Source organism: Bubalus kerabau, chromosome 13 (genome assembly GCF_029407905.1).
Source record: "Bubalus kerabau isolate K-KA32 ecotype Philippines breed swamp buffalo chromosome 13, PCC_UOA_SB_1v2, whole genome shotgun sequence".
NCBI classification, from domain to species: domain Eukaryota; kingdom Metazoa; phylum Chordata; class Mammalia; order Artiodactyla; family Bovidae; genus Bubalus; species Bubalus kerabau.
In genome coordinates this window covers 12,774,204-12,786,216 of record NC_073636.1, presented here as the reverse complement: position 1 = coordinate 12,786,216, position 12,013 = coordinate 12,774,204, and the positions used below count along the sequence as shown (strand labels likewise).

The following is a 12,013-nucleotide window of genomic DNA, read 5'->3' as shown; positions in this document are numbered from 1 at the left end:
TTGGGGAGAGGCTGCTTTAGCAGATGGTTGGGTATGTGTGTATATATATGTCTGTGTGTGTGTATATATATGTGTGTATATAGGTATATGTATATATACATATATATATGGCTGTGTGTATATATATATGTATATAAGGGTGTGTATATATATGTATATGGGTGTGTATTTAAGTATATATATGGGTGTGTATGTATAGGTATGTGTGTATATATATCAGTTCAGTTCAGTCCCTCAGTCATGTCCGACTCTTTGTGACCCCATGGACTGGAGCACGCCAGCTTCCCTGTCCATCACCAACTCCTGGAGCTTGGGCAAACTCAAGTTCGTCATGTCAGTGATGCCATCCAACCACCTCATCCTCTGTCATCCCCTTCTCATCCTGCCTTCAGTCTTTCCCAGCATCAGGGTCTTTTCCAGTGAGTCACTTCTTCATATCAGGTGGCCAAATTTCAGCATCAGGCCTTCCAAAGAATATTCAGGATTGATTTCCTTTAGGATTAACTGGTTAGATCTCCTTGCAGTCCAAGGGACTTTCAAGAGTCTTCTCCAACACCACAGTTCAAAGCATCAATTCTTTGGCGCTCAGATTTCTTTACAGTCCAACTCTCACATCCATACATGACTACTAGAAAAATCATAGCTTTGACTAGGTGGACCTTTGTTTGCAAAGTAAAGTCTCTGCTTTTTAACATGCTGCTAGGTTGGTCATAACTTTCCTTCCAAGGAGTAAGCATCCTTTAATTTCATGGTTGCAGTCACCATCTGCAGTGATTTTGGAGCCCCCCAAAATAAAGTCAGCCATTGTTTCCACTGTTTCCCCATCTATTTGCCATGAAGTTATGGGACTGGATGCCATGATCTTTGTTTTTTGAATGTTGAGTTTTAAGCCACTTTTTCACTCCTCTTTTACTTTCATCAAGAGACTTTTAAGTTCTTCACTTTCTGCCATAAAGGTGGTGTCATCTGCATATCTGAGGTTATTGATATTTCTCCTGACAGTCTTGATTCCAGCTTGTACTTCATCGAGCCCAGGATTTCACCTGATGTACTCTGCATATAAGTTAAAAAAACGGAGTGACAATATACAGCCTTGACAAACTCCTTTCCCAATTTGGAACCAGTCTGTTGTTCCACACCCTGTTCTAACTGTTGCTTCTTGACCTGTATACAGATTTCTCAGGAGGCAGGTCAAGTGGTCTGGTATTCCCATCTCTTTCAGAATTTTCCACAGTTTGGAAAATTCTGTGTGGAATCGATCCACACAGTCAAACGCTTCGGCATAATCAATAAAGCAGAAATAGATGTTTTTCTGGAACTCTCTTGCTTTTTCTATGATCCAGCGGATGTTGGCAATTTGATCTCTGGTTCCTTAGCATTGTCTAAATCCAGGTTGAACATCTGGAAGTTCATGGTTCATATACTGTTGAAGCCTGACTTGGAGAAGTTTGAGCATTACTTTGCTTGTGTGTGAGATGAATGCAAGTGTGCAGTAGTTTGAACATTCTTTGGCATTGCCCTTCTTTGGGATTGGAATGAAAACTGACCTTTTCCAGTCCTGTGGCCACTGCTGAGTTTTCCAAATTTGCTGGCATATTGAGTGCAGCACTTCCACAGCATCATCTTTCAGGATTTGAAATTTCTCAACTGGAATTCCATCACTTCCACTAGCTTTGTTCATAGCAATGCTTCCTAAGGCCCACGTGACTCTCATTTCAGGATGTCTGACTCTAGGTGAGTGAGCACACCATCGTGGTTATCTCAGTCATGAAGATCTTTTTTGTATAGTTCTTCTGTGTATTCTTGCCACCTCTTCTTAATATCTTCTGCTTCTGTTAGGTCCATACCATTTCTGTCCTTTATTGTACCCATATTTGCATGAAATGTTCCCTTGGTATCTCTAATTTTCTTGAAGAGATCTCTAGTCTTTCCCATTCTGTTGTTTTCCTCTATTTCTTTGCATTGATCACTGAGGAAGGCTTTCTTATCTCTCCTTGCTATTCTTTGGAACTCTGCATTCAAATGGGTATATCTTTTCTTTTCTCCTTCACCTTTAGCTTCTCTTCTTTCCTCAGCTGTTTGCAAGGCTTCCTCAGATAACCATTTTGCTTGTTTGCATTTCTTTTTCTTGGGGATGGTCTTGATCCCTGTCTCCTGTACAGTGTCACGAACCTCATTCCATAGTTCCTCAGGCACTCTGTCTATCAGATCTAATCCCTTGAATCTATTTGTCACTTCCACTGTATAATCATAAGGGATTTGATTTAGGTCATGCCTGAATGGTCTAGTGGTTTTCCCTACTTTCTTCAATTTAAGTCTGAATTTGGCAATAAGGAGTTCATGATCTGAGCCATAGTCAGTTCCTGGTCTTGTTTTTGCTGACTGTATAGAGCTTCTCCATCTTTGGCTGCAAATAATATAATCAGTCTGATTTCACTGTTGACCATCTGGTGATGTCCATGGGTAAGAGTCTTCTCTTGCATTGTTGGAAGAGGGTGTTTGCTATGACCAGTGTGTTCTCTTGGCAAAACTCTGTTAGCCTTTGCCCTGCTTCATTCTGTACTCCAAGGCCAAATTTGCCTGTTACTTCAGGTATCTCTTGACCTCCTACTTTTGCATTCCAGTCCCCTATAATGAAAAGGACATCTTTTTTGGTTGTTAGTTCCATATGTATATATGTATATAGGTGTGTATATATGTGTATATATGGATATATATATATATATTTATATGGTGTGTAAATATATGTATGTGTATGTATGTGTATATATATGCATGTATATTATGGGTCTGTATATATATGTATGTGTATATATGGCTGTGTGTATATATATGTATGTATATATATATGGGTGTGTATATGTATAAGACTTCCCCAGTGGCTCAGTGGTAAAGAATTCATCTGTAATACAAGAGACACAGGAGTCACAGGTTCAATCCCTGGGTCAGGAAGATCCCCTGGAGGAGGAAGTGGCAACCCACTCCAGTATTTTTGCCTGGAAAATCCTATGGACAAAGTAACCTGGTGGTCTACAGTCCCTAGTGTTATAGAGAGTTGGCCATGACTGAGCATGCAGGTCCACACAATATATATGTTTGTGTGTGTGTATTTATATAGGGTATGTGTGTGTGCATATATATATAAATAATGTATTTGTATATATATATGGGGTGTGTGTGTGTATATATATATATATATGTATATATATGGGTGTATGTATGTATACATATATAGGTGTGTATATACGTGTATGTATATATAGGTGTGTATATGTATATATATGGGGTGTATATATAGGTATGTGTAGATGGGTGTGTATATATGTATGTGCATAGATAGGTGTGTGTATATATGTACATATGTATACATATGAGTGTATATGTATGTGTATATATGTATGTGTGCGTATATAAATAGGTGTGTATATATATCAGTGGGTATATATATGTATGTAGATATGGGTGTATGTGTATATGTACATGGGTATATACATGACTGTATATGTATGTATATATGTGAGTATATATATGTATGTATATATGGGTATATTTGTGTATGTATATATGGATGTATATATGTATATACATGGGGTATATATCCACATATATATGTATATATGGGACAGGACCTATGTTCTTGCACAGCTGAGGAAGGTGGCCCAGGAGGTGGGGGGCACTGTCTGTGAACAGGCTTTGGAGACCACCAGTCAGCTACACAGGTTCTGGGTGGGCAGCAACAGCCCTGGCTCTGGTTTTCTTAAGCAATATGGGGATGTTGGGGGAAGAATTTGGTGGAGGCTGAGGAGGGAAATCTCCTCCCTAGAAGGCTTTGCACTAGGAACCAAAGGCGAGTTTGGGTTTTCAAGCTGCTGTTGTGCTCGGTGTGACTTCTGACTGACCGTGTTGTCATGAACCTCCCTCAAATGCCTTCCTAGGCTCCGGAGCAAGATTGCTTGAGTTTGAGCCCTAGATCCCCCTCTTACCAGCCGTTTGATGTTTTCCTGACCCTCAGTTTGTTGTTGCTGTTCAGTCACTAAGCCATGTCCAGCTCTTTGTGACCCCGTGGACTGCAGCTCATCAGGCCTCCCTGTCCCTCACTGTCTGTCCGAGTTTGCCCGAGTTCATGTACACTGAATCGGTGATGCCGTCCAACCATCTCATCCTCTGCTGTCCTCCTCTCCCGCTCTCAGTCTGTCTCAGCATCACGGTCTTTTCCAATAAGCTGGCTCTTTGCATCAGGTGTGAACATTGGAGCTTCAGCTTAGTTTACTCATCTGTAAAATGGGAGTGAAACCATCTGATCTCTTAGGGCTGTGAGGATAAAACTCTTTGAAAAGTACCTGCACGAGAGTAAGTTTCCTAAGAGTTCACCATCCATGGCTCTCTCCCTCCACTTACACGTTTAATCCCATTTCTGTTGTTTTCTTTCTGATGGTTTCCTATCCTATGTTGCTCTTGTCAGCTAGTTTTGCTGTGTGTTGATTCCTTAGGAGTTCAGCTCCAGGGCTGAGATGAGTGAGGGCTTCTCTGAGATCTTGCTCTGTGGGCAGCGTCTGCAGGTGGACGGTGCAGAGTGGGTGCTGGGCGGGGCTTCCAGGATGCAGGTCCTGCTTTCTGTCTTTCAGTGCTCTACCTTCTCACTGCACACTTGAGCCCATCTGACATTGGTGTCAACACTAGACGAGGTTAGGGGCTTCCCGGGTGGCGCAGTGGTCAAGAATCCACCGGCCAGTGTGCAGGGGATCCTTCCCCTGCAGAAGGAAATGGTAATCCACTCAGGTACCTCTTGCCTGGGAAATCCCATGGACAGAGGAGCGGTGGCCCAGTGGTTAAGGATCCACCCTCCATTGCAGGTGATGTGGGTTGATCTCTGATTCGGGAAGACCCCACGTCACGTGCCTTTTGTTGGGCAGTTAAGTTTGTGGCCCGCAACTACAGAAGCCCAGACACTGGAACTAGAGAGTAGGCTCTCCTAGCTGCAACTGGAGAAAGCCCATATGCAGCAGTGAAGACCTAGCACAGCCAAAAATAAAATTAAAAGCAAAATGATTCTTAGGAAAAGAAATACATGAATGTTTATATTGTTACAGAAGCACACTAATATGATGTGATGTCTGAGCTAGCAGAGCATTTGGGAAGAAGTAATCTATAAAGTTCACGTTATACTCCCTCCTGAAGTACGCCTTTGACCTTGAAAATCTGATTTGTACCTAAACACATCTCCTATTTGTATGTAGTAGATGAATTCAGCCTGTTAGCAAAATGGCTGAGTAGCTAAAAAATAGGCTCTATCTTTGTATTTTTCTGAGCCTGAAGATGAGGGAGTGCCCTGTGTAACAGGAAACAGCTCAGTGACTCTTTTCATTGGCCCGTCTGCTGAATCCAGTGCCCTTCTCGACAAGAAAAGATCAGTTTTGTATTTGAAGCTAGTTGGGGAGTTTCTTTAGCTTTTGTCTGTTTTGGCAGTTTTGTTTGTTTGATGATTTCTTTAGCAGATTAGTTAAATGTTGGTTGAGTCATTGAATGCAGGGCGGAAATGCTTTCTATTCATTCAACTCTGTTGAAACCTAAGCCCTATAAACCTGCTTGCATTCTTGTAGGTTATATATCTTTCAAATTATTGGAGAATTCAGTGAAAAGGAAGTTAGGATTGATAACCATAGTAATGACTTTCTCTGAGAACACATCAGAAGTTCAGTGTGATGACCGGAGGTGATAACATATGTGTATAAGCATCTGCTGTCAGTGTTCCAGGCACTTTGTGTACACCAAAGTTAGGTTTTAGTGCTAAATCTGGTACCTGGGTTTGTCATATAATGTACTCTGGGAGCCAGTGTCGCTGAAATAGTGAGGAGATTTTATGTTTACTGGTATTGAGCTTCCAGAAGCTAAGTTTTGGAGGGAAAGTGCGATTCGGAATTCATCAGATGATGTGTGATAGCTTGGTGTGTGGTGGAGTTTCTAAGAGTGTTAACTTTTGTTTTGATTCCCAGTGAAGAAACCAAAAGCACAGCCAGATTAAGTGGTCAGGGCCAGGGGGTCACTCCATTAATAGAGCTCTTTCTTATATTTTGATTCTTGGTTCAACAGTGTCTTTCCTCAAAAGGTGTTTTTAGAGAACTGTTGATTTGGTATAGAATTTCCTTCTCTTCACTAGTTTGCAGGCTTCTAAATTTATCCTCTCAGGAACCAGAGTTCCTTGGAACCTCTGCTCATATTGTATCCAGATCTTTTCTCTCAGAGTCTCTCAGCTGCTATGCCAACTTAACACAAGGCATCATTTTGATTATAATATGAAGGCAGATCCCCACCAAAGAGACACTCCTGCCTAATGACCTCGTGTCACACGGCAAGAGTCTGAGTTCAGAAGAAATGACGTGGTCACAGGACAAAGGAGCATGTCCCCTAGAGAATTGTGCTTTGATGCTCACTGCTTATTACCAGCGTCACTGAACCCTCCCAGTTCCTTTTAACCAGAACCTTTAACTTATGTTGGTTGAAGGTTGACCTCTGCTTGGTGTTGGGTGAAGAATGTCTTGGCCCCCACCCCACAGGCTGGACTACTTACTTAGCTTCAAAGCCATTTTTAGGAAAGAAGGATGCTTGTCCTTCACTGGGGACAAGGATGTGGTTGTCCCCAATCATCCTTCCTCTTCCTCTGGTTTTCAGGGGAAAGTATCTCTTTTCCAAGCCCCCCTTCTTGTGGATCCCGTGAACTTTTGCTACTGGACCTATCTGGTGCTTGTATCTGTCATAAAACACTGTTGGCTTTGGGTTCAGCTTTCAGAACAGTGTCTCCCCGCTCCCCGCTCAGAGCCGCTCTGATTCCCCCTCCTTCTGTGTCTTTGTTGTTAACACCTGTCCACACCTGTTGTCTCGACTCCCCGCAGGCCTGCAGAGCCCGGCTCCAGAGTTCATCGTGGACGTTGAATCTATGGACATCTTCCCTGTGGGTTGGTGTGAGGCCAACTCCTACCCTCTGACTACACCACACAAGACAGCCTGTGAGTATTGCTCCACTCGGAGTCTAGGTGGGCATATCTGGGACTTAGGTGAAAAAATAGGCAATTTGGTAAAGAGAGCAGAGCCAAACTGTAAAAATGAAAAAATGTTCTCAGTTTTGCACAGAAGAGCAGGACTTTTGTCTCATTCATCCTGTAAGCGTCTGCGTGAGATGAATGTCTGCAGGCATTTCCCAGCTTGCAAAACCAAGTCACAGTGACAAGGTGGAGATGAGTGTCTGGGATCTTTACTCCCCGTTTGTATGCAATTCATGAAAAAGTTTACGCTAAGTACTATACATTTGTATGATTGTATCTGAGAAAGTACTTATTCTCCTAAGGTTTACCCCAAAGGTTTATCCCCAAACCAATCATAATTGGTTCCAATAATTCACTGACATAGATATAAATACTTAACTATTCCTGGCAATGAAGAGATAAGGCCAAAGTGAAAACAGTGCCCAGTTGTGGATATAACTGGTGATGGAAGTAAAGTCTGATGCTGTAAGAAACAATATTGCATAGAAACCTGGAATGTTAGGTCCATGAATCAAGATAAATTAGAAGTGGTCAAACAGGAGATGGCAAGAGTGAACATTGACATTTTAGGAATCAGTGAACTAAATGGACTGGAGTGGGTGAATTTAACTCAGATGACCATTATATCTACTACTGGGGGCAGGAATCCCTTGGAACAACTGGAGTAGCCCTCAGAGTCAACAGAAGAGTCTGATATGCAGTGCTTGGGTGCAATCTCCAAAACAACAGAATGATCTCTGTTCATTTCCAAGGCAAACCATTCAATACATAGTAATCCAAGTCTGTGCCCCAACCAGTTATGATGAAGAAGCTGAACTTGAATGGTTATATGAAGATCTACAAGACCTTCTGGAACTGATACCCCAAAAAGATGTCCTTTTCATCATAGGGGACTGGAATGTGAAAGTAGGAAGTCAAGAGATACCTGGAGTAACAGGCAAGTTTGGCCTTGGAGTACAAAATGAAGCAGAGCAAAAGCTAACAGAGTTTGGCCAAGAGAATGCACTGGTCATAGCTAACACCCTCTTCCAACAACGCAAGAGAAGATTCTACACATAGACATCACCAGGTGGTCAATAGTGAAATCAGATTGCTTCTATTCTTTGCAGCCGAAGATGGAGAAGCTCTATACAGTCAGCAGAAACAAGACCGGGAGCTGACTGTGGCTCAGATCATGAACTCCTTATTGCCAAATTCAGACTTAAATTGAAGTAGGGAAAACCACTAGACCATTCAGGTATGACCTAAATCAAACCCCTTACGATTATACAGTGGCAGTGACAAATAGATTCAAGGGATTATATCTGATAGATAGAGTGCCTGAAGAACTGTGGACAGACGTTTGTGACATTGTACAGGAGGCAGTGATCAACACCATCCCCAAGAGAAAGAAATGCAAAAAGGCAAAATGGTTGTCTGAGGAGGCCTTACAAATAGCTGAGGAAAAGAGAAGCTAAAGGTAAAGAAGAAAAGGAAAGATATATCCATTTGAATGCAGAGTTCCAAAGAATAGCAAGGAGAGATAAGAAAGCCTTCCTCAGTGATCAATGCAAAGAAACAGAGGAAAACAACAAAATGGGAAAGACTAGAGATCTCTTCAAGAAAATTAGAGATACCAAGGGAACATTTCATGCAAAGATGGGCACAATAAAGGACAGAAATGGTATAGACCTAACAGAAGCAGAAGATATTAAGAAGAAGTGGCAAGTATACACAAAAGAAATATATAAAGAAGATCTTCATGACCCATTTAACCATGATGGTGTGATCACCCACCTAGAGCCAGACATCCTGGAATGAGAAATCAAGCGGGCCTTAGGAAGCATCACTGCGAACAAAGCTAGTGGAGGTGATGGAATTCCAGTAGAGAAATTTCAAATCCTAAAGGATGATGCTGTGGAAGTGCTGCACTCAATATGCCAGCAAATTTGGAAAACTCAGCAGTGGCCACAGGACTGGAAAAGGTCAGTTTTCATTCCAATCCCAAAGAAAGGCAATGCCAAAGAATGCTCAAACTACCATACAGTTGTACTCATCTTACATGCTAGCAAAGTAATGCTCACTGTTCTCCAAGCCAGGCTTAACAGTACATGAACTGTGAACTTCCAGATGTTTAAGCTGGATTTAGAAAAGGCTGAAGAACCAGAGATCAAATTGCCAGCATCCATTGGATCATAGAAAAAGCAAGAGAGTTCCAGAAAAACATCTATTTCTGCTTTATTGACTATGCCAAAGCCTTTGACTGTGTGGATGACAACAAATATGGAAAATTCTTCAAGAGACTGGAATACCAGGCCACCTGACCTACCTCCTAAGAAATCTGTATGAATGTCAAGAACCAACAGTTAGAACCAGACATGGAACAAAAGACTGGTTCCAAATTGAGGAAGGAGTACGTCAAGGCTGTATGTAGGTTGTCACCCTATTTATTTAAGTTATATGCAGAGTATATCATGCAAAATGCCAGGCTGGATGAAGCACAAGCTGGAATCAAGATTGCTGGGAGAAATATCCATAACCTCAGATATGCAGAGGACACCACCCTTATGGCCGAAAGCAAAGAAGAACTTAAGATCCTCTTGATAAAAGTGAAAGAGGAGAGTGAAAACGCTGGTTTAAAACTCAACATTTAGAAAACTGAGATCATGGCATCCGGTCCCATCACTTCATGGCAAATAGATGGGGAAAAAATGGCAACAGTCAGAGACTTTATTTTCTTGGGACCCAAAATCCCTGCAGATGGTGACTGCAGCAATGAAATTAAAGGATGCTTGCTCCTTGGAGGAAAAGTTATGACCAACCTAGACAGCATATTTAAAAGCAGAGACATTACTTTGCCAACAAAGGTCCATGTAGTCAAAGCCATGGTTTTTCTAGTAGTCATGTATGTATGTGAGAGTTGGACTATCAAGAAAGCTGAGTGCCAAAGAATTGATGCTTTTGAACTGTGGAGTTGGAGAAGACTCTTGAGAGTCCCTTGGACTGCAAGGAGATCAAACCAGTTAATCCTAAAGAAAATCAATCCTGAATATTCATTGGAGGGCCTGATGCTGAAGTTGAAACCTCAGTATTTTGGCCACCTGATGCGAAGAACTGACTTACTAGAAAAGACCTTGATGCTTGGAAAGATTGAAGGAGGGAGAAGGGGACAACAGAAGTTGAGATGGTTGGATGGCATCACTGACTCAATGGACATGAGTTTGAGCAAGCTCTAGGAGTTGGTGATGGATAGGGAAGCCTGGCATGCTGCAGTCCATGGGGTCGCAAAGAGTTGGACATGACTGAGAGACTGACCTGAACTGATTCTTGGCATTAAATTACCAGTGAGATTTCAACTGGACTTTGAAGGGGGCATTACTTTACATCCTTCTGATCACAAAAGTGCCAAATCAAACCAATATTAGTAGTCAGAATAACCCAGCATCCCATACACACACACATGTACTCACAAACACACCACTTAAATATATACAAGTGTGTGTTTTAATGTAAATTGTTGTAGGTCATTATCCTGAAATGGTAACCATTTAAAAAAATATTCATTTAGAGATATGATAATTCATTCATTAATAAATCTTAGCATTTATAATTCCACCCTAATGTGTCAACAGTAGTATTTAAAATTGTGTGTCCTTAAAGATAAGGCTTTTAATTTTTTGTGAAGTAGGTTAGATATTTCTAATGTTTTCTTTATTACTTTGTATTCTGGCTAACTTCTTTTTAGCACCCTCCCGTAAGGTTCATTTACCCAGATGCTCAGAACATTGCTGTAAACAGAGTTCCCTGCCATCACTGGCCTTCTGCTTCCTGAGGTTGAGAAATTTTGAAGGACACAAGAGACTTACCAGTACTCACCAAGAGTCAGATGGGGTTATTCATGTGAATAAAGTAGGGGCCCAGGCTATAGACAGAGGTGGATTCTGAGCAGTTCTTTTGCCCTGTACCCAGTCCTGCATACTGAATCTCATCTGGTGACAGTTATGTCTTGCCCTCAATTTAAAATACTTCTAAAATTATAGCTTAGAATCATGATTTCAGTGTTGAGGGCCGCCTTTGTCTTTTATTCTCACTTAAAATGTCTTGGGTCCTTGGCTCTCAGCCCCCACAGCCCTGGGCAGGTCACCGCCGCCCCCCCCGCGCCAGGCTCTGCAGGTTTATATCCAGGCCCCTGTGCCTGCTTGTGCCTCAGACAGACATTCGTGTCCTGACCCTCTCCCTTCCTCCTTCCCTGGCTTTGGGAAGGGAGGAGCGTTTTGAGTTTTTCTGGGTGAAAGACCACACAGATTAAGGTGAACACAGCGACGCTTCGTCTCTGTTCCCCAGCCTGTTGTGTTTGGCTTCTCATCAAGACATCACACAATTTGAGGATCTCACCCTAATGAACAAAGACCGACTTAGGCAACGTAGTCTACACACTCATCTTTCCCTTTAGAGATCACAGAGTTTATACTTTATCATAGTAATTATAGGCAGACTTTGCTATCACAGGTACTGCGTTTTTTACACATTGAAAGTTTCAGGCAACCCTGCATCAGGCACGCCTGTGATACCACTTTTCTGACAGTATTTTTTGCTTCGTGTCTTTGTGTCACATTTTGGTAATTCGTGCAGCATTTCTAACTTGTTCATCATTGTTGAGTTTGTTGTGATTATCTGTGATCAGTGAGCTTGTCATGTCACTGCTATAACTCAGTGACGCTCAGATGGCAGCATTTTTTAACAATCAGGTATTTTTGATTAATGTATATACACTGGTTTTTAGACAGGCTATTATTATGATACACACTTGATAGACTACAGATTTATAGTAGACTTATAAAACGTAACTTTTATATGCACTGGAAAACCAAAAAATTCCCATGCCTCCTCTATTGTGATGGTCACTCTGTTGGGGTGGTCTGGAACCAAACCCACAATATCTCTGAGGTCTGCCTGTCCTGGAATTGGATACTAAATAAAATGAAGAATAGATG

At 41.8% G+C, this 12,013-nt stretch overlaps 1 protein-coding gene across 5 annotated transcripts in view; it reads left to right on the top strand.

Annotated features, from left to right (window-relative positions):
• The window catches only part of SFMBT2 (Scm like with four mbt domains 2), a 181,267-nt gene that overhangs the window by 135,065 nt on the left and 34,189 nt on the right, over positions 1-12,013 (top strand). For all 5 annotated transcript variants that reach the window (XM_055543500.1, XM_055543498.1, XM_055543497.1 and 2 more), the window contains one exon: positions 6,891-7,004. In XM_055543500.1, coding sequence (XP_055399475.1) covers positions 6,891-7,004 — 114 coding nt within the window. The remainder of the gene's footprint in view (positions 1-6,890; positions 7,005-12,013) is intronic.